The sequence below is a fragment of the Dunckerocampus dactyliophorus genome, chromosome 9 (assembly GCF_027744805.1).
Source record: "Dunckerocampus dactyliophorus isolate RoL2022-P2 chromosome 9, RoL_Ddac_1.1, whole genome shotgun sequence".
In the NCBI taxonomy this organism is placed as follows: domain Eukaryota; kingdom Metazoa; phylum Chordata; class Actinopteri; order Syngnathiformes; family Syngnathidae; genus Dunckerocampus; species Dunckerocampus dactyliophorus.
In genome coordinates, this window is record NC_072827.1 from 21,916,424 (window position 1) to 21,938,678 (window position 22,255).

Genomic DNA, 22,255 nt, shown 5'->3' on the forward strand with positions numbered 1-22,255 from the left:
AAAAATTCACTTGATATTATTAAGGGAGAAAAATCCAAACCTACATGGTCCTGTGTGGAAAAAGTGATTGTCCCCTAAACCTAACAACTGGTTGTGCCCCCCCTTAGCAACAACAACTGCAATCAAGTGTTTGTGATAACTTGCAATGAGTCTCTTACAGCGCTGTGGAGGAATTTTGGCCCACTCATCTTTGCAGAATTGTTGTAATTCAGCCACATTGGAGGGTTTTCCAGCATGAAGCCCCTTTTTAAGGTCATGCCACAGCATCTCAATAGGATTCAGGTCAGGACTTTGACTAGGCCACTCCAAAGTCTTCATTTTGTTTTTCTTCAGCCATTCAGAGGTGGACTTGCTGGTGTGTTGTGGATCATTGTCCTGCTGCACAACCCAAGTTGGTTTCATCTTGAGGTCATCAACAGATGGCCGGACATTCTCCTTCAGGATTTTTTTGGTAGACAGCAGAATTCATGGTTCCATTTATCATAGCAAGTCTTCAGCAAAACAGCCCCAGACCATCACACTACCACCACACTACCAGGATAGGGACAACTGTGGCACCTCTGAGAACTATTTAAATAGTAAAAAAAAACAGGAGTGCAACCTTGAACTCAATGTCCCTGCTGGCTAAAAGCACATTTCTTGCAAATGAATGGCAGTTGATGACACAGTCACTGAGTTGTGTAATTGCCCATTAAAGAAAATCCTGACATCCCACCAAATGCTGGTCATAACGTTCCTTCTAAAATAGTCCATAAAAAGAAGCACTGTGCAGCTAATGATGGCTGAGATAAGTGATAATTAGTTAAGATGAGACATTTTGAGGTGGAAAAACACTCCATGATGTTTTCCTCAAAAATGCCAGGAAGTCTTTTCTTTCTTTTTCTTTTTTTAAAATTACATTTTACACACAGGAAGCGTTCCATGATAATTAATTAGAATTTATGGGAATTAATGGGAATATTTGTAAAAGTGCAGTATTTGACAGGATGAAACTGGATATTAGCAAACAATACTAGCAAATCAGTCCCTACAAATGTTGATATATTTCATATTCTTTTATGTTTTTATATACATACGGACATATTTTAAAATATGCTGTCAAATATGTTTTATATTGACTACATCAACATACAAATATAATACAGTACATTTTATGGGTTCTTCATTGGAGTTGAACAAATAAATGTCAAAAATATTAAGACAAATTGTAAAACTATTTAATAAAATAATTACATAATTATTTAATAAATCATTAAATAGATTTTCATGCAGTTTTCCCCCCACAAATAATTAATGATCTAGTGCTTGAAAGAGAGATGTGCATAAGAGGTGCCGCTTTGGCAACCTATAATCTGAAATAAGCACAGTATATGTAGCAGCACTGCCAGGAATTCTGGGCCCTCTGAAAAAAAATCATATTGGGCCCCCCAGGCATCTCCATTTTTGGGCCCACTCTCAGTCAGGGGCCCTTGGAATTGCCCTAACATTTCCCCCGCAAACGGCACCCCTGACTACTGTACAGTATATCCAACCCATTTATTTCATGGTCAACATGTATTTGGTCATGAAATAAATAAATAGTGTTATGAAATCGTCAATTCATTAATTAAATTGTCCAATATAACCTGGAAAAAATCAAATACAGTATTTTAACCGATTGCATCAATTATTTAATTGCAAATTAGTGTATTAACAAAGTGTAATAAAAAAAATCTAAATCCATTTCCATCCATCGATTAAAGAAATGATATCCGTTTTACAGAAAAAGAAGTTGCATTTAGAAATAAAAACTGCATATCGTTTCATCTTAATTTCTGATGGAACGTTTGTGTAAACATGAGACTATGTATTTATAAAATATTAATTATTGCTACGTTGTTGGGCAAACATTGTCTCTCACAGAGTCCATAACGTTAAACGATGCTCCCTCGGCTTTGCAACACAAACTGCATTAACTGCTGTCTCGCACTTTAGTCCACAGTGCCCCTCACTGGTGAGTTGGCGTTATAGCACGCAAAAGAGAGGACAGCAGTTACAATAGCACGGCTGTGGAATAATAATACTTGTATATAATATATTGAAGATTGGAAAAAAAATTTTTTTGTGAGTGTTCATGGTTGTCATTCAGGAGGTTTTGTTTTCCAAACTGATTTAAAGTTCTGCCAAGAAAAATCTAAATTGGGAGGGAGGACGGAGGAATTTGAGACATCTTAGCCGAAGACTGACAGAGCCAATTTGCATGTATTCCTCCAGCCGTAATCCCAATTATGGAACGACAAGGACAATTTCCTACCTCGCCTTGCTGCCGAGAAGCTGAGCAATGGCAGCAAGCAAGCAGGCAGGAGTATGAATATTCAATATATGCTAATGTAAATTGGATTTCATGTAACAGCAGGGTTTTTTTTTTTTTTTTTAGGAGCCGGCTTATCAAAAGTGTCATCAAATGTCGCGCCAGGAATCGAATCCGTGTGACAAATTAGTTTCGGAGAATGAGAAAAAGAGAGACGGTCCTCATTGAAATTATACCACCACTGCATTTTCAAAGATTAGCATTTTTATTTACATTTTATCTCCATCTGCCATTTAGTATCATATATTCTTCACAAAACAGCATAATATTCCATCTTATTATTAAATACAGCCTAGGTGATAATTACACAATGCATAATTACTTCTCCCTGTTGCAGACATAAAGGCACACATTGAGAGAATGAGTGTTTAACAACACCTGGGCAAAAGCAGTAATAATACAAAATGAAATTACATTTAAAAAAGGAGATGATCCTGTCAGGTTTTTTGTTTTTAATCCCCAAAAAGCTTTCTGGAAAGATCTAATAATGGATAATTTTTAACCAGTAGCACATGCAGAAGAACCCTTTTATCCACAACTGTAATACTTCATCATACAAATAAAAAACACATGCGTCTTATGGAGGGGGTTTATTATGTGTCAAAAGAAATAAACATAAAGCCAATTCAATAAATAATTAACATTAATGTAAAAGTGAAATAATGTGTGAAATTGACTATGAATTATTTCATGATGAATCAGCCTATTGAACCTGTTTACTTCACAACCCATCCATCCATCCTTTTTCTATGCCGCTTATCCTCACTAGGGTCATGGGGGTATGCCGGAGCCTATCCCAGCTGACATTGGGCGAGAGGCGGGGTTCACCCTGGACTGGTGGCCAGCCAATGGCAGGGGACGTATAGACAAACAACCATTCACACTCACATTCATACCTATGGACAATTTAGTTTCCTTTTTGTCCCCCTGGCTGTCGACTGGGGAGGACGTACGAGGCAGGAGCTCTGTTGATGATACTGGAAAACGGAACTATTTGGTGCTTTCCTGAACACACTTCACGAACACAAGATCGGAACTGCTTGCCGACTCCCTGAATTTTAACTCGGATAGGCGAGAGGTACACATTCCTTTTTAGTTAGTTCCAAGTTCCAAATCAAGCTAACTGGCTAACTTCTGAAGTCCAAAGCGGTTGCCTAGCAACAATGCCAAATGTCCCTGATGATGTCAAAAACCTCATGGAAGAAAATCGAATACTGAGCAAGGATACCAAAGAACTAAGAAAGGAAATCGAGGAGTTGCAAGGTGAAAACGCGGCCATGTGTGCTGCCGTTGAGGAGGTGAAAAACCCCAATGGAAGAAAACAGAGCATTACGCAATAATATCAAGGTTCTGCAGGACAGTATTAAAGTGTTATTGGAAGACAATGCTGCCTTGACGCTGCTCTCAAGGAGGCTATGGAAGAAAATTAAACCATATTAAATTAAACAATAACCACAACCAATTCACCTAACATGCATACTTTTGGAACGTGGGAGGCAACTGGAGTACGTGGAGAAACCCCACGCACGCACGGGGAGAACATGCAACAGATTGGAAGCCAGATCTTCCCGATCTCCTGACAGTGTGGCAAAGACGCTTACCAGTAGGCCAACGTGTGGCGCCAGCCAACCAGTGTTTAGATAATTGTCTCATTTAATAATGGAAATAATTGCTATACATTGTATTAATGTGTCCACTATTTACAGTAATTTAATTGTTAAATATCAACTGAAATAATGATAATCATAATCATTCACTTATTTTGTTATTGCATCGTTTATTCATTTAAAAGGTCATGAAATTAACAATTAATAAATTGGGTCAATATAATTATTTAATATTTCACAACATATTCCGTTATTTCACATTTTAATTAATTAATGCATTTTTCTATTTCATTGGCCTTATATTTATTTAATTTGGGGACAAAAAAAACCCCTCCATCCTTTGCAATCTTACTGTTTTAGTAAAAGACAAATGAGTCAATGCTCAGGAATTATGACACGGAAGTTTATGGTTGAGAGCCGGATGTAAGCGGGCCCTCAGGCCCCGCCTCACGGGTTGTTGTAGCACGTGGTCTCCTCATAGATCCTCTGGAGGACCCTCACGTTACATCGAGGTGGGCTGGCCAGCTGAAAGACCACCAAATGCTTGACAAAAATGGAGGAACAACAGAAATGCTAGCATTGTTTTACTGGTCACGTTAGCCTCGACACTTTTTGCTAGGCAGAATTCATTGAGATAAAATAAAAGTGCCTTATTATTATCAGCCAATTTAAAAAAAAGTGACTTTAGCTTACTTTTGAATCGCACGTAGCAGGAGTTACAATACAGCTGTTTGTTTCGGATTCGGACTTCCGCTCCGGCTTCCGATCCACCGAGGTCTGACTTGCAGTCGAAGCACTGACATGAAAAAAAAAAAAAAAAAGGCAAAAGGAGTTTCAACAATCTCATGGACAAGAGGGACAACGACTGACTGATTGGATATCTAAACTACCAACTAACTGACACGCTAACTAACTAATAAACTGACCAACCAACTGAAAGGCAGCTAATGAACTGATACTAATGGACATATTTGGAAGCTAACAGCTGTGTGCATCAAAAGTAAAAAGCAGACTGATGAACAGGGGGACACAAAACTAGGACATTAAACGATATAGTATATACTGTACATACATACAGTACTGTATATATATATATATACACACTGTATATATATATGTTATATATATATATAGCATTTAGTATATAGCGGGATGCAGGAGGACACCACCCTCAGTAAAGATCATGAATATTATTTTGGGAGGATAGAAATGTAAAGTCAATATTATTGATAATCTGTGACGGGGCAGATGTGATCCAGCCCCGCCGTCTCACCTTAAAACAGGTCAAATGGTAACAGAGTCCCAAGGACTCAATAATCATGGCGGCTCCTTTGCCCAGCGTGGTGCCACAGAACGTACACACTTTCTTACCGCTCACAGACCTGCATCACACAACACATAGCTGTCACTCACACACGACACACATGCACGACGCACGTCATGCATGTGCAAAAACAACACAAACGTGCATAATCATAACAACAGTGCAAGGAAAAAGTAAAAGCATGAGATACTGAAGTTGTGGTATTAAGAGAAAAATGTTGCCGTCGTAATGAAAAGTCACCGTAGAAGAGAACTGTGTAGGCAGATAAAAGGTGCACTGCCAGGAGAAACATCACTTCCTTCTCATCATATTCACACTTTTTGGAACATCACCACTTTAATCTTGTACCATTACGATGTTTCACTCATAATATTCCGACTTTAATCTCAGTACTGTGACTTTTCCCCGTAACATTATTAATGCACTGCATTCTCATAGATTTGCAAAGGTTTTGCGTACTATTAAGACTTCGTACTTGGAATATTACCATTTTTGTCACATACTAACACTTGCTTGTGATACCACAACGAACGTTGCGACGGATGACAACGTAACCTTGCAACTTTTTCCACGTTATATGACATCTTTATTCTCATAATATTAATTCTCGTAATGTCCGACTTTTATTTAACGTTGCATCTTGAATCTCCGACCATCCAACTTTTCAATGTAATATTACAAGACAAGATTGTCGTAATATTAAAACATTTTTTCACGCAATATTGACTTTATTCTCCCGAATTAGGATTTTTTTGCATAATATTATATAGTTAATAGTTGTTTAAATTAAAATTCATGCTTACAATGTAATTGTTGTACTGTAAAGTAATATTACAACTTTATTCAACTTTTTTTATACAAACTTTTTAGCGTAATATTATGATTTTACTGCTAACGGCTGGCAACCAGTCCAGGGTGTACCCCACCTCCCACCTGAAGTCAGCTGGGATAGGCTCCAGCTGACCTATGACCTTAATGAGGACAAGCAGCATAGAAAATGGATGGCTGGATGGATGATGACTTTAATCTTCTAATATTATAACTTCTTTTGCTTAGAATTCCCACTTTTTGACTATTCTAGCGTTATGACTTTTATTCATCTAACGTTATTTTTATAAATCGCACAACTTTTGTCATGTGATATTATGACTTCAGGCTGTTTTTCACAATATTACAACATCCTTCTTGTGACATTACGACATAATGTCATAATGACACTTTCTGTATTCATACGACTTTAGTACGTTTATTTTCAATTTTATTTCAATTTGCCCGTGTTTGTGTGGACATGGCCTGAGACGAAGCAAACAAACGTGCTTAGCTTGCACTTCCACTGAAGCTGCACCTTCACCTCCATGTCCACCACCTGTACACCGCAGCGTTGCACTCAAGCCAAGTTTACCTGCTGCGCTGCCGAGGATCACCGGCATCAGACGCAGGCTCTGGGGAGGTGGTGGGAGACAGAAAGTAGGGCGAAAGAGACGGCGACTGTCGAGACCAGGGGGCGGATCCTGAAGACAGGCCTTGAAGGGAAGCAGGCAGGGTGTTTGAGCCGGACCGCTCCCCCGAGGGCCCGCCACCATAAAAGGTGAGGCCAGCAGAGGGGGCGGTGTGCCGGGAGTAGTTTGGGATATAAGAGTCACTCCTGGGTGTCCACGACGAGCGCCAGGAATTGTGGGGGTTATCCAGGTTATCAAGAGAGCCGCCCCTGCAAAGCCCCCCAAGCCAACTTTAGTAGCCACTTAGCATCACCACTGAAACCATCCATCCCGGTGTGTTAGCGAGCCCCGCACTACCACCGCTGCTTATCACACTGACATACCTGCGGTTGGGTGGCAAGTCCTCCCGGCCGGGGGTGGTGGCGGCTCGTTGGCGGATCCAGCTGCTGTCTGTCAGCACGGGGGTCTTTTTCCTCATGTCGTCCAGGAGCTGCTGACGCTGCAGCTCAGCCTGCGATGCCGGCTGGGGACCCTTTGAGTCGAACAGGCTGCCACCCGTGACTGCATCCACAGGGGGACAAACCAAACGTGAGAACTTTCCTGGGAAATTTACTAACTACTCTTGATTGCATGCCTCACACAACAAAGAAGTAATTGACAACAGGGCAACGCTAATTAATTATACGCTAACGATTGCATGTGTCCTCCAACTTTATCCAAGAGGAGACTGTGGGTAGCAAGAAACTAGAGCACTGCAGCAAAGTTCAGACTGAGTAGTATGCAAGTAATACTCTAATGGCCACAGCTGAGGCACAGCTACAGGTAAGCCAATAGTGCCATGTGTCTTTGAATTTTATCTGAGAGGAAACTGAGGGCAGCATTGTGAGCACAGCCAATTTATCACCAATGAATGAATTCCTATGCACCAAAGATGGCACATAATGCACACTGTAATTGTGAGATTGTCATGCTGATTGGACAGTTTTGATTAAGAGGCCGATCACAGCCAGTGATTGGGTGTGGCGACAAGGGGGGGCGGAGCCAACCTCTCTCAGGCTCCCTGTATCTCATAACATTGAGGAGGTTCCTCCTCTCCATCTCCAGCTCGGCCACAGCCCTCTGACTCCGAGCCAGCCTGTCTCGTGAGCTCCTGGCCTGCTCCTCCAGCAGCCAGTGGACCATGCCGCCCGGGTTCACAGACACACCTGTGGCGGCGTGCAACGTACAACAATGTGGACAACATGCCACAACATGAGGCACACCTGCACGATTCTTAGTAGTATTGTGCAACTACAGCTGCTGTTCTAAACTACTTTGCAAACACACGGTGGTGTCAGTCAATACTGCTCTCGTATCGATTGTCTTTAGACGGTGCAGCTGTACCTAATATTGTGACCACTATGTGCTTATTAACAACACTGACCTTTTCTTTGAAATTTTTCCTCTTCGTCAAACGACTTTGCCCTGCAACAACACAAAAAAACAACATAAACATAAAGGCTAGATTTAAAACAAATTACAATAGTGCTACTACTACTATACCATACTATAAGAGTAGTATTAGTAGTAGTACTACTACTACTTGGGTAGCAGGTCGTCCAGAAACCGGAAGGTTGGTTCCCATCCCACCTTGCCCCCGGTGCTGCCCACACCGGTGTATAAATGTGAATGAATGTTTGGTGGTTGTACAGTAGAGGCCAACAATAATGATGATAGTAATACTACTGTACTGTACTGTACTTACTACTGATAATAACAATATAGAATAAAATAGTAATAGTAATGATATTATTACTGGTAATAATGATAATGACCGTTGTTCCCTGTCTTGGCGCTGTTGCTCCTCGGCAGCTGCCTGCCTCCTCCTCAGCTCCTCCTTCTCCTGCTCTCTCCTCCTCTGCCAGAGGAGCTCCTCCTCCTCCCTCTGTCTCCTCTCCTCCGACTCCTTCTCTTTCCTCTTCCTCTCCTCCTCCTCCCTGTCTCTTCTTTGGCGCTCCAGTTCCTCCTCCCTTTTTCTTCTTCTCTCCTCCTCCTCCCTTAGTTGGCGCTCCAGCTCCTCCTCCCTCCTCTTTCTCTCCTCCGCCAGCCTCTGTCGCTCCACCTCCTCCTCCCTCCTCTTCCTCTCTTCCTCCTGTATTTGGCGCTCCAGCTCCTCCTCCCTCCTCTTCCTCTCTTCCTCACGTATTTGGCGCTCCAGCTCCTCTTCCCTCCTCTTCCTCTCTTCCTCACGTATTTGGCGCTCCAACTCCTCCTCCCTCCTCTTCTTCTCCTCCTCCTCTCTCCTCTTGCGCTCTTCCTCCAGCCTCTGTCGCTCCACCTCCTCCTCCTTCCTCTTCCTCTCCTCCTCCTCCCACGACAAGTAGGAGAGGGGTGAGCGTGGGCTGACAGGCTGCAGGATACACAAAGTGGCATGATTAGACACATGATAGCGTGATATCATCATGTTATTACAACCACCACGAGGGATAAAAAAAACAAAGCTGGTCATAAAATCCCAAGGTTGTTCAACTAGAAAGTGGAAGTGATGAAAATGCGGGCTTTTTGTGTGTGTGTGTGTGTGTGCGTGTGTGTGTGTGTGTGTGTTGTGGGTGTCCACATGAGCGTTTATTCATGTAAGCAAAATAAGCAATGATTTCAAAAAGTCTGGCATTTTGGAGTTTGTCAGCTTAATTTCTGCATAATTGCTGCATAACCTTTGAAAGCTTATATTTGTGATAGTCTAGAAAGTCCAGTAGAAGTAACAGAAATAATAATCATAATGCTGCATACAGTATATATATCCTCACTGTCCGATGTACAGCATGCTGCCTACTGTTATATTTACTAGTTTTAATAGCATTACATACTATAACATTGCTTTCAAATGAAAAAAAGCTTCACATTTGAGGGTGGTTTTCTTTAATCTGTTAAACAGTATAAAATTAATTTGTAAAATGTCTTATTTATTTTATATTTTTATTTTAAATGTATATTTATTTTGGTGAGATAAAAGAAAAAAAATCACATGATTTGAAGAAAAAAGAACAGAATTAAGTGTTTTTTTTTTATCTGACAAACAACACAAAATATGATTGATTATTCATTTTATAATATTTATATTATATTATTTGTTTTTTCCATTGACTTTATAGTTTTGATAAAATTGTTAATTTTTCTTGCATTATTTATTGTATTCCAATACACTTTATATTAATACAGTCTGTTTTCTCTTAATTGTCTTTCTTGTCTAGAAGAAAATTAAAATTAAAATAAAAAAATGTATAAATAAATAAAATAATTAAATTTATCCAACAAAAACTTTATTATTGGTTATCAATGTTATGTTATGTGTTTTATTTAGATTATTATTACTAATAATAACATATGTATTTTTGTCTTTAAAAAAGTTAGTTCCCTCTCTCTACTTGACAAACAACAAAATTATTTAATGTAATATATATAATATAATTTATTTTATAATTTATTTTATAGAATTGTTGCATTTTTTTCTTTATGGATTTTCTTTTTATCCCACACACGTTATCACTGGTGATTAATGGTATATAATTTTCTTATGGTCAATCAAAAATTCAAATAATAGGATCTTGTTTGTTGCGTTACCTCTTGTTGTGCCACAGTGAAGGAGATCTCCTGTTGGGCCTTGAGCCACTCCTCCTGCAGTTTTTCTTGTCCGCGCTTATATTTCTCCTACAGCAGACAACAATAAAACTGACACTGGTTCTACACCACAATTTCATTTGACCTATTTTTGTTCTTGAACCTGTAGTAACCGCTCCTGCTCCTTCTGCCATTTCTCTTGCCTCTTGCGCTCTTCTTCTGGGTCCCAAGACCAGCTTCTAGAAGACTGAGTGATGGATGGAACAGGTATCTGGGGCCGGAGAGGATCATCAACATCATATACATTGTAATATACACATCTTATATGGATTTTCCTTTATTTTTCCACAATTAATTATAGAGCATCTTTGTTCTACTTACATCTGGAGTTGCAGAGTCTGCTCCTCCTTGAAAAAGAGACACAAACAGTCAACATTTGTGCAACTCGCCATGTGAGACAAAAGACAGAAGGCACCAGTTAACCTTTAACCATGCAGCATATTAACACTCAGGTTTATTAAGTATTCATCATTCATTCATTAACAACAAGCAACAAATGTCAGGCTCGGCCCACTTATTGATTACTTCAACTCAAGATCACCCGATAAATAAAAATCACATATTGACATCGGACGTCCATAGTTGAAAATCAGTAGAGGGATGATGAGCATGACAAGGTGGCACAAACACATCAATAGCATGCAAAAGGCAGCATGAGCGGCAGTCTGGAAGGTGCTGACAGAGCAGCGAGAACATGCTAGAGAACATGCAAAACAGCAAAGGGAAGATCTATCTGTGCATATTATTATACAATAATAATATACACTATAATTTACAAATATACACAACAATATACAAAGTCTGACATAGTGTCCAGCCATTTTATTTTTAAATATTTGTTTTCATTTTAACCAGTCCAAGGTGTATCCGTCTCACACCCAAAGTCAGCTGGGATAGGCAAAAAAATGTTGTGTTTTAATTATACAATCAAAGGAAACTTTTTCAATTTTGAAAAAACATCCAAAATATTTTTGCTTTTATTTTATCCATAATTGAAATTGTTTCTATTTTTTTTGCTTCAATGCATAATTTTGCCAATTATTCAACAATGTTAATTTTCTTCTCTATTTAAATTTAGTTTTGATTTGACCGTATATTTGAATATTTACATGTGATTTATTTTCCTTCAATACAGGTTTTAAAGTAAATATTCTGAAGGTGGACATTGATGTCCCTTTTTGGTCTGAACAGCATGTCCATGTTATAATGGACAAATGTAAAAAAATAGCGGCACTCCCAACCCGGTTTACCACATAGGTAGATCAGCACATTGACACTCGACTGTGAGACACCTGAAGGAGGAAAGACAGAGTTCTAGATCCAGACAAAATTATGGAAAAAAGGAGGGGCCCAAGATAGATTCTTGCTGGTTTCCTTATGTCTATACAATAATAATAGACAGGTGAAAACATGCAAGCAAACCCCATTTCAAAACAAATGCACAAGGACACTAAAAGAGCCAAAAAAGAGCTCCACACTGCTTTGAGACTTTTTACCTTGCTCAAAAAACTCTGACCTCCGTTTTAAGTTTTTCAAAGAAAGGGGCTCTGAGTCTACACAGGAGATGGAGACAAACACGCTTTAATAACACAATAACACTATTGCAGATTAACTGGTTATTTTCTAACAAACAGTGTTAAGCCCTGCAGTGTAAATTCAGTCCAAAAGTCATCAATGCAAACCCACTGTGATGTTCTAGTGTCCTTACCGTTGGTCATGGTGGTCAGTGACACTGTAGGAAAGCCACCATCTACTCCGTTGGATGCCACATCCTGCATAAAGGCATGACAAAGTGCTATATTAGTATCCCTAACCCAATCCTAACCCTGATGACCCAATCCTAACCCTAACCCTAACACAATTTTAGCGCTAACCCAACTCTAAACCTATTTCTAGCCCTAAACGTAAACATATACTGTAGTCTAACCCTAATCCTAAAGCCAAACGTAACACCTAATCCTACCTAAACACAATCATAACCCCAACTCCCAATCCAAAATCCTGAAACCAATCCTAACCACAAACCTAAACCTACCCACCTAACAACCCTAACTAACCCCTAACCTTTACAGATGTACCGTAGATAGATAAATACATGTAGATAGACATATAGAAAGACCCCAATCCTAAACCTGATCCTTAACTCCTAATGACCTAATACTTACCCAAAAACCAAAACCTAAACAGTAACACAATCCTAACGCTTACCCCACCAATCAGCTTCAAACGGACGTGCCATTGTGGTCCACTTACCACCACAGAGTGAGTGGGGGTCTTGGCAGAAGGTGATATTTCCCCACGCGAGGTGAAATCCAGCGTGTTAGCGCCACTGGCGTCAGGAAAACCTACAAGTATGGGATGATCCGTAGTGGTCAGATTGATGGTCTTATGGCTTTTAAACGGCAGGGAAGGCAGATCTCTGTCCCAGGCTGCTTGCAGATAATGCAACAATGGCAAAAACATAACACGCATTTTGTAGCATCACATGATTTTATTGCTTGTATTAGTGTCCACTAGGAAGACAAATGGTCTCCAAGCACATCAAGAGAACTACAAGAAGTGAGGTTATTGTGTTGTTATAGAGAGCAGCAGCAGAGGGCGACAGGGAAACCACCTTCCTCAGCCATGCAGCCTAACAAAGCTGCCATAAACCCATACAGTGTTTCTGTTACCTGTTCCCCCCGCTAAGCACAAAAGCAAGGGGTATTGTCCATCACTGTTTGTAAGTAGGATTATGTGAAAACTCCCAATTTTGGGCAAGAAAATTATAAAAATGCAAATAGAGGAATTTATTGTAACTTTTTTGCCATTTGAGTTACAATGGACCCACGTTCCCCAAGCTTCACAATTGGAAAATGTTACAACGCCGTCCTATGTCTTTCTCCATGAACCAGGAAGTAGCCTGCTGACGAACAAACGGCTAGACATTCAAATTTTAAAACATTTAGTTTGAGAAATGTACAGAAATTCTTCCATTATTGTGGTTCATTCGTTCCACATCCAACCGTGATAAGTGAATTTCTGCTAAGTAGAATTCATTTTTTTACAAATGGATGTAGTTATGGCATAGTTTACAATCTTCGAAATTCACTTTATGTATTTGAGCCCTGTAGACATAAAATAACACCCATACAGTACCCCATATATCACATGTGTCAAACTGGTGCCCTGGAGGGCCGAGACGCTGCAGGTTTTCTCTCCAACCAGTTTCTTCAGCAGGTGATTTAATTGATGAGCTCCTTCCCTCAAACTGAAGGTGTTGATCATTAAAATCACCTGCTTTAGTGACTGGCTGGAAAGAAAACCTGCAGTGTCTCGGCCCTCCATGGCACAAGTTTGACACCCCTGCCATATAGAATATATAATCAGAGAAAATAAGTCAATTAAGACGTAAATAAAACTCATGCTCGTGCCTCAGGCTTGGTGTTTATGTTGCATTCTTCCCACCACCAGGAAAACAGATGAGACACAAAAAGACACCACAAAAAAGAACTAGAACCAAATGAAAAAATATGCAAGCAGCGGCAGGCACAAAAGAAGAAATGAAAAGCTAATATCTAAGGTCAACACAATAACAGTCGCAGTCACCTCGCCCGCTTGGCTGTCATGGGATCATTCACGCATGATTCCACAAACACTTTATGGACCAATTTAGAGTGTCACAACCGTTTAGCAACGCAAGCAGCAATAGTGGCAGTGGCAGTGGCAGTGTCGGGAATGCAAGCTCTTTAACGCCTCTCATTACCTGACACACACACAACCGAAACCAAGAGATGACACAAATGGGACTATGAATTTCGAAATCAGTCTCATGTTTTATTGAAGAAGATCAAAAACTCCAAGTATTGGGACACACGCCTCTTAATTGCGATACTGTGCAGCCTGTTTATGTCAACGCGCCTCGGACGGCTGACGTCAACATGAGCAGTTAGCCGAATTTGAAACCAAAACTAGAAATGTACCTGTGACTTTGGACAGAAACATAAGGAGAATGAGTGACCATAAACGACTTTTGAACCTGCGGCAGGTTGCTGTCAGGAAGGAACCGTTTGTGCATCATTTATTTTATGCTATTTTCAGAAGAGATTTCATACTCCAATGTAAGAATGTGCTAATTTCATTGTTTCACTGCTAATCTTTCGGTGGCTAGCAATCCAAAGAAAATAAAAGGGGTGCATTTTTTTATATGCTGCGGTTGAATCCAGGTTAAATGGTGCTATGCTTTTATTGTGAAGCTTACTTTGCATTGAACAGGAAGTCACTGTGTGAACGTGTCGTTTCATGCTGCTTAGCGTTAATAATGACGGTGACAAAAATGCATACACGTCAACATAAATGGACCAATTTTTCATAGAAATTACCCCGTAGGGCCTCAAATGTCGACAAAAGCGGTCCACCATGTGTATCGGCATCAACTAAAGCGGGCACTTTGTAGTAATCAGAACACGGTAGACCGGGACTCGAGTTGGCCGACATAGAGGGAGTTTCAAAATAAGTGGAATCGACTGTACTGTACTCATCAACCAAGGATTTGCTTAGAACATGGATTCTCAAACTATGGGCTCAAGAACAGCAGAGAATACGTTCATATTGGAGACATATACATATGAAATTATTGTACAAAAGCAATTTTACTCACCAAAGATCTGCTGAACTTGTATTCTCATTCAATTTTACTTTGATTTGACTTATTAACTCACCTCCTACGTCTCAATACATAATCATCAAACTTACTTACTTTTTCATATAAGTCACACAGCAATGAAGAACTTCATGCTGTGTCTCCATCCTTCTTTCTGGTATGACTTGCACTCTGTGCTATGAGGTGTTCAAGTGCGCTCGTAATTGTGAGTATTAGGCGCTAATTGTTTTTCATTTTTATTCACATACCCCTAATGACAATTGTCTACACCTAGGTCCTAGAGAAACACATCTTCCCTCAAAAAAGGGATGATGTTATTTCACTTCCCGTAGGCATCCCAATACTTTTGTCCCTACATCATATGAAGTAAGAATCTATACCTGAAACACACACACTCTTTCTCTCTCTCTCTCTCTCTTTCTCTCTCTGTAGATGACTCACTGTTCTGGCCGTAACGCCTGACATCCATCACCAAACTGCCCTCCTGCAGGGCCTCATCCATGCTGGCCTTCCAGTCCAGATAGCTCATGTCTGCCACCCGGTGGCCGTTCACCATCAGCACCTCGTCCCCGGGCTGCAACCGGAAAATCTCAGCAGGACTGCCTGTGGGAAAGACACAATAATAGGACTGGGTCAGAGCCTGGCAGGCTCAAAAAATAATATATGCAGTAAATAATGTGGGAACTACTGTGTCACACTAACTGCATTGTGGGGCAGTCTCAGTGGAAAAGGGAGGCTCACACCCAGAAGGTCTGACACAGTTAGATGCTGCCCTACATACAGTATGTCTGGTACCGCAATGATCTCAAAAACATGATGCATACTACAAAAATGCTCCACCTGGTTCTGTTCTTACTATAATTTTGCCCATTTTCCATTTTGTGGTACCTACTCAGCTCCACGTGGCTGTTGATGTGTTTCCATTGGCAAAAAAAAGTTTTAGCAGGTATTATGTCTAGTACCTGGTAGCCTGGGAATTCAAGCAGGCTGATAGCTGCTCATTAGTCGAGCAAACTTGTAATTACATTATAAATGGCAAAAATAACACACATGCCAACGGTAGCTTTGCTGTAGAGTGCCATTTCTTCAGTTGCCCTTCAGTCTCCTTGCCTTAACAACAGCCACATATACTACAGTAAATACTGGAGACCCTTGTTCTCCTCCATTGTGTGTTAGCATGTGTCATTCCGAACGATGTGTTGAATGCAACATGGGTTTCGCAGCTTTGCGCAGTGCTATTTTCAAGTAAAAAAAACAACAACTGTGCAGTGGATAGGTGACAAGTAGCTTTGTGTTGTAGTACTCAAGATCAGTCTTGGTCTCATGACAATTTTTGTTGGTCTCAACTCCTAAAAGTCTTGGTTAAACCACCCATAATGAAGACACGTTTTTATGACAGGTTTTGAGGGATTAGAATAGATTTCTGCCAATACCTGGTTGGACGGACGTGACGTGAGCTCCCGTTGAGTCCCACGCCGCCTCAAAACCGAAGTCTCGACTGCTGTTGGGCTTCTGGTTCAAGTTGATGCGCATCTCGCAGGAGCTTTCCTACAAGGCAACACCAGTGTTTTGAGGTTTAATGTACAAACTATGGAAGCCCTGAGTTGAGCTTGGGAAGAATGTTGACTTCATTGCTTTTTTGCATCCTTAGAGGTGTTCTCTTCAGCACTCTAGCAGCATAATGGAATCCTCAGTTTGTTCCCTTAGTTTTTGAATCATCCATATTTACCTGGTTGGAATCCTTGGCAGGAACATCTTTCTTGACCAGAACCTGGTCGGATAAGATGCTAGAGGTTGAGGTGACGGTCTTCCCGGCGGTCTCCTCTTGCTCATCCTCGTCTTCACTGCTGTGGGCGAGGCTCGACTGGGACTCAGCCTCATCTTCTGGGGTCATGAACTGACGGTAGCGGCTGGGGACCGACGAGTTCTTAGAAACAGCAATGTCCCCGTTGACACGGTTGTTGGAGTCGTCCAACTGTGGAGACAAACAGTGAATCTTGGAATACCCACTTCCGAGTCTTACTACAGAACGCCTCTGGGACTTACTGTGAAGGACCTGGTAAGTGACCCAACACGGGACGCCTGGGTCCCAAACGGTCTTGGTGCAACGACTGAGGTCAGGCGTGCACTGTCCGATCTCTGGTAGCTCCTTGGAAGGGAGGCAGACACCCGAGACACCGCTGGAGGGTTGGCTTTCATGGCACTGGGCTGTGGTTGTTTGTAAGTGGAACCAAAGGACGGTGGCTGCACGTTGACTGGGCTTCTTGGTGCTGGCACCTTTTGTGGGGCTCTTGAAGCGGAGACAATGCTTGACGTCTCCTCAGTTTTTACAGTGCTGGTGTTTTCGAAGACTGAACTTCTCATAGAGGATACAGCTCCTGAGGGTTTGGGTCTGTGGAATGCGCTGCGGCTGGTGGTCCCTGCAGGGGCGTCTACCGTGTCAGATTCCTGCTTCGTGGACCTAACCCGAGTCTGGGAAGAAGCCGGATGATTATCCTCTTTCTGTGAAGGCGCAACTGAGTTAGAGGATTGAAAAGGAGTGTCGATAGTGTAGCTTCGGCTCAGGATTTCTCGGGATCGAGGGGTTGGTTTCTCAAATACATCCTGGTCGTCGTCAAAGCTGAGTGTCCTGATTCGACTCCCGATGCTGCTGTTTCGCCTGTTGTCTCTTTGGACCCGGTAAAGGACATAAAGTTAGAAATGGAAAGAAAATTGTTTAGTGCAGGGCTTCCAAAACGTATTCCCCCAAACGTACTTCAGGATAAAGAATAAAAGCGACAACAGGACAGAAATTTATGACTCCAAACATGAAAGAAAAACTAATTTGACAAGAAATTGTCTGCTTTCTTGACAATAAATAAGCTGGTCCTCTGCATGTTTATGATGTACCCGTATTGACCCGAATATAAGATGAAAAAAAGATGAGCAAATCGGTATTGTGTGAGGAACAGGAAGTAAAGCTCTGACTGGCTTGTTTGGTTTGCATGTATAAATCACTACAATGTGGCTATAAGACAACCCACCTTTCTCAGACTTTTTCCAAGAGAGAAAAAAATACGGTCTTATATTCTGGTCATACGATATACTGTACTGCATTGACAGGATAATACATCGATTCTCAAACCAAAGTACGAGTACCACTGGTGGTATGTGTGTGCCATCTAATGTGCACACACATGTAATAAAATCATCAGATGACACTGAATATAAGACAACACCTCTTTTTGAAAACTTGTTTTTGGAAACAGATTTTTGGCTTGAAAAAAAAAAATGGTATACAATATTTTTTGCATGTATCAATACAGGTACACCTGGACAGTATAATAAGATCTGGACATTAATGCTCAGTTTTAGGCTTTCTTACCTGTCTTCTTGCATCTCCTTGAAGGTCTTGGACCTTCTATTGCTGCCGTACGTGATCTGCTCAACCTTCTCCCTCTCCTCCTTCTTCTTCACGATGTCAGAGTTGACGCTCTTACGGCGGTTCTTCCATTTGCTCAGGTCCTGTGATGAAGAAAGGCACGTTGCAGGGGGAAAAAAACGACAAGCTGTTCTATTTGCGTATTCTAGGCTCCTCCTGACCCAACACCGCTGCGGATTGGGGACTGTGTGACCTAAATGCTGTTTAAAGGCTGCATTATTTCACTATGACACCAATCAGACGACAGTAGACGGACATACACTCGTGTACTACCTACTACTACTAATACAACAAATTCTGAAAGAGCGGGCCATCCCTCTGTGTTCTGTTTATACTCACATCCTGCCACTTGTCCTCACTCTGCTTGACCTGCTCACGATACTTCTCCAGCTCTTCGTAGTGAGGCCGACGGGTCACCAGGGGCTCTTCCGGGATATCACTTGTTGATTTGCTCCTATAATGGGGAAAAAAAAGAAATAAAAAAGAGAAAAGAGCTTGTCTCCATTTAGAAAGGGCTGGGTTGTCTCAGCACTGTAAAAAATAAATAAATAAATAAATAAATAAATAAGATAAGATAAAAATAAATTAATAGGATTTTATATATCGCTACATTATATAACGCATATATGTAATATATTATTACATATAATAATGTAAAACAAAATAAAATACAATAAAATATATAATATTTATATATAATAAAATAAGTCTACTGTAATACATGTATTTTAAAAACATCTGGCTCAAATAATAAGTGGGCTCAGATGTCATTTAAAGCAAAATACAAAAATTTTTAAATAAAAAAAAAGCACCTGCAGATGTGACCTTTGACTCCCAAACCCCCCAAAATCTTGGGGTGAATTATCATTTAAAACAAAAAATAAAACAATCAGCCATACACAGTGAAAATATTCTAAATAGTTCTTGTTTTGCATATTTTTTAGACAAATTTGTTATCATCACTGCAGTTGTCAAACAAAGCATGTCAAACAATGTCCGTATGTTTGCCTGGATGCTGTTAGTCAAAACACACTTTTCTTCTGCACACACTGACAGTACAAAAGAAGACCACCGAGGGGCGCAACAAGCTGAGCCGGTTAGTGAACAGTGCCCCCATGCCATCAAGCAAAACACAAGCAGCAACTCCCTACTCACCTGTACAAATGAATTTGTATTGTTTTTTGCACACATCTTTTCTCATTTAACCTTTTTGGAAAAGGCCCCACCATGGCCTTGAACTTGGACGCCTCGAAACGCACGCACACACTCCAAAACAGGCTGTGTCATGTGTTAAGCATTTAGCACAGCAGCAGCAGCAGCAAAAAAAAAGCCAACAAAATGTGCTACATTCCTGGGAGTGGCCCGTGTCAACTCACCCGTCGAAACTGTCCGACGCTTGCCGTTGTCTAGGAAACCACAAGGAAGGGAGAGGGGGTCAGAGGCCAGAGACATGAGTCTTTTAAAAGCAAGCGTGTGTGTACGTGTGTGTGTTTGTAAGATGACATCATAGCTTTGACCTTTGACACCCACATGTCTCTAAATGTGACATTTTGCGGCACAAGAGGATGGAAAGTGGTGTCGTAAATAGCGGTGAAGTATAACGGCTGCTTTGTGCTTGTGTGTGGGAGCAGATTGATATACAGTATACGGTTGCCATCAATGCTGTGAGGAATTTATGGTGCCGACCGCTCTACTTGAAAGTGTTTTAGTGTGTTTTATGACAGTGTCAGATTCTCACTGTCGGTGCGAACATATGTATTCCATCACAGGATAATGAAATATATTCATTTTTAAAATGTATTATTTATTCATGTCCAGTACTTTCTGCTAAATTAATAGCAGATCTAATGAGAAAACAAAAAGCAGATGTCATGATTCAAATACGTTATTTTCCCATACAGTCACAGATGCTCCTACAGAGTTCCAGGTACCAAACTTCTATTATCTATACTGTTAGATACTGTATGTATAAATGTATTCAATGATATTTTTGTTGTACTGTAGTTTAATCATAATTTTTAAATATTTATTTTACATAGGCTGGGTAGCCTTGCGGTTAGAAAGTTAACACTTCGGCTTACTCCCACATTCCACAAATATGCATGTGATGTTAGGTTAATGGGGGATTCTATGTTGTTCATAGGTGTGAATGGGAGTGAAAACTTGTTTATATGTGCCCTGTGATTGGATGGCAACCAGTCCAGGGTGTACCTTGCCTCTCGCCCACAGTCAGCTGGGATAGGCTCCAGCATACCTGCAACACTAGTGAGGACAAACATTATAGAAAATGGATGGCTGGATGTTGGATATTCTCTGCCCAATGAGAAGTATCCTTTTTTTTAGTTTTTTTTTCAAATGTATTTTATTATTTTATAATATCATATAATTTGTTGTATTTTTCCCCCACACGCAAACAAGCATAATTAAAATTACAATATTTAGTACAATATAGTATATACACATATTATACTGTAATGTTGCTGTTCAATGAAAAGCTTTTTTTTCCCCCTTTGTTGTATTATTTTATAATATTATCAGGATTAAATGAGTATGAGTATATGAGTATATTATATTTTTGTTTCTTGCTTCATTATATTATTTCATAATATTAAACATTACTTGTTGCATTTTTCCCCTATATCATAGTTACAAATATTATGATTTTATTTATTTATTTATTGTTTATTTGATGTGGACATCACAATTACATTGGACAGACCAGATGCATTGTTTCAGTGTTTTAGCATGTGCTAATTCGCAACACTTGTCCACAGTATATTACAATATATTTCCTACCATAAATATATTATATCGTAACTGATCAATGAAAAGTTGTTTCTTTTTGCCCACAGATATTCAAAATCATAATAATATATATATACCAATGTACTTATTATGATAAGTGTATTATATAGTAAGTGATCAATGAAAAGTCTACATTTTTTAAAGGTTTTTGATTTATTATATTATTTTACACTACCATATATAATGATATACTCTTTCAGAAAACAACCAAAAAACAACCAAAATTGAATGTATTTGTGTTTTTGGATTCAAAGAAAATATTTTTTTTACAAAATTTTGAAATCTAGTTCTTTTGGCTCCATCTTTTTTTTTGTAGCAGTTATAAGCACAGGGTAACATAAAATGCCACCCGAAACTTCAGCTTTACAGATGCCATATCTGCTCTGTGAGCATTTTGTGTCTTGGTAAAGATGTCCATCACCGTGACAAATGACGACACAGTCATAGTGAAGGTAATTACTGCCACCTAGTGATGCTCCGTTTTTTCCCTTCGATTACAAAACGGAAGCATCTGTTTGAGGTGTGGTGTTTATTTATTTACATATTTTATTAAATTGGGGCACGGCATGCAACAGAGCAGCAGGAATTACTTTAGGAAATATGGTGATTTATTCATATAGTAAATCATGCTTTCACGAAGCTAACATGCAGCAGTTGTTTTGATGTACAAGCTAAAGAACTTCAATCATGTCCCTGCATTGGGATTCATTCCAACGACAAACAACCTCAAAAAATTCCTCAGTGCAGATTTAAATATAGTGGAACCCGTTTAAGTCGACGTCCCTCAGATTGGGAGACTCATGTCGACACAAGCGGTTGTCGAGATAACCGGAAACAGCCATTGCTTGCATATTTACTTGTGATTTTTGCTAAAGACAAAAGAAGAAAGGGTGATAATAATTGAACCTACTGTAGTTTGTTGGCATCATTTTCCTCCATTTGTGAAAAATTCAAATGGATGCATTTTGTTAGTGTGTCGACGTCAACTTAAGTGGGCATTTTAAAGTAAC

General features: G+C 40.1%; 1 protein-coding gene across 7 annotated transcripts in view; it reads right to left on the reverse strand.

Moving 5' to 3' along the window:
- Positions 1 to 2,531: 2,531 nt before the first annotated feature.
- Positions 2,532 to 22,255, reverse strand: part of lmo7a (LIM domain 7a) — a 64,420-nt gene continuing 44,696 nt past the window's right edge. Inside the window, exons 15-35 of one of the 7 annotated variants that reach the window (XM_054786899.1) lie at positions 19,817 to 19,835; positions 18,780 to 18,894; positions 18,384 to 18,523; positions 17,066 to 17,687; positions 16,749 to 16,994; positions 16,453 to 16,567; positions 15,461 to 15,622; positions 12,631 to 12,806; positions 12,086 to 12,149; positions 11,874 to 11,930; positions 10,699 to 10,724; positions 10,481 to 10,588; positions 10,321 to 10,407; positions 8,535 to 9,109; positions 8,144 to 8,184; positions 7,767 to 7,925; positions 7,104 to 7,281; positions 6,684 to 6,989; positions 5,231 to 5,339; positions 4,651 to 4,753; positions 2,532 to 4,482 (exon numbers count right to left, since the gene is read on the reverse strand). In XM_054786899.1, coding sequence (XP_054642874.1) covers positions 4,460 to 4,482; positions 4,651 to 4,753; positions 5,231 to 5,339; positions 6,684 to 6,989; positions 7,104 to 7,281; positions 7,767 to 7,925; positions 8,144 to 8,184; positions 8,535 to 9,109; positions 10,321 to 10,407; positions 10,481 to 10,588; positions 10,699 to 10,724; positions 11,874 to 11,930; positions 12,086 to 12,149; positions 12,631 to 12,806; positions 15,461 to 15,622; positions 16,453 to 16,567; positions 16,749 to 16,994; positions 17,066 to 17,687; positions 18,384 to 18,523; positions 18,780 to 18,894; positions 19,817 to 19,835 — 3,431 coding nt within the window. In that variant the 3' untranslated portion in view covers positions 2,532 to 4,459. Of the gene's footprint in view, positions 4,483 to 4,650; positions 4,754 to 5,230; positions 5,340 to 6,683; positions 6,990 to 7,103; positions 7,282 to 7,766; positions 7,926 to 8,143; positions 8,185 to 8,534; positions 9,110 to 10,320; positions 10,408 to 10,480; positions 10,589 to 10,698; positions 10,725 to 11,873; positions 11,931 to 12,085; positions 12,150 to 12,630; positions 12,807 to 15,460; positions 15,623 to 16,452; positions 16,568 to 16,748; positions 16,995 to 17,065; positions 17,688 to 18,383; positions 18,524 to 18,779; positions 18,895 to 19,816; positions 19,847 to 22,255 lie in introns of all 7 variants that reach the window. The other 6 variants (XM_054786893.1, XM_054786897.1, XM_054786894.1 and 3 more) reach the window with 6 other exon arrangements.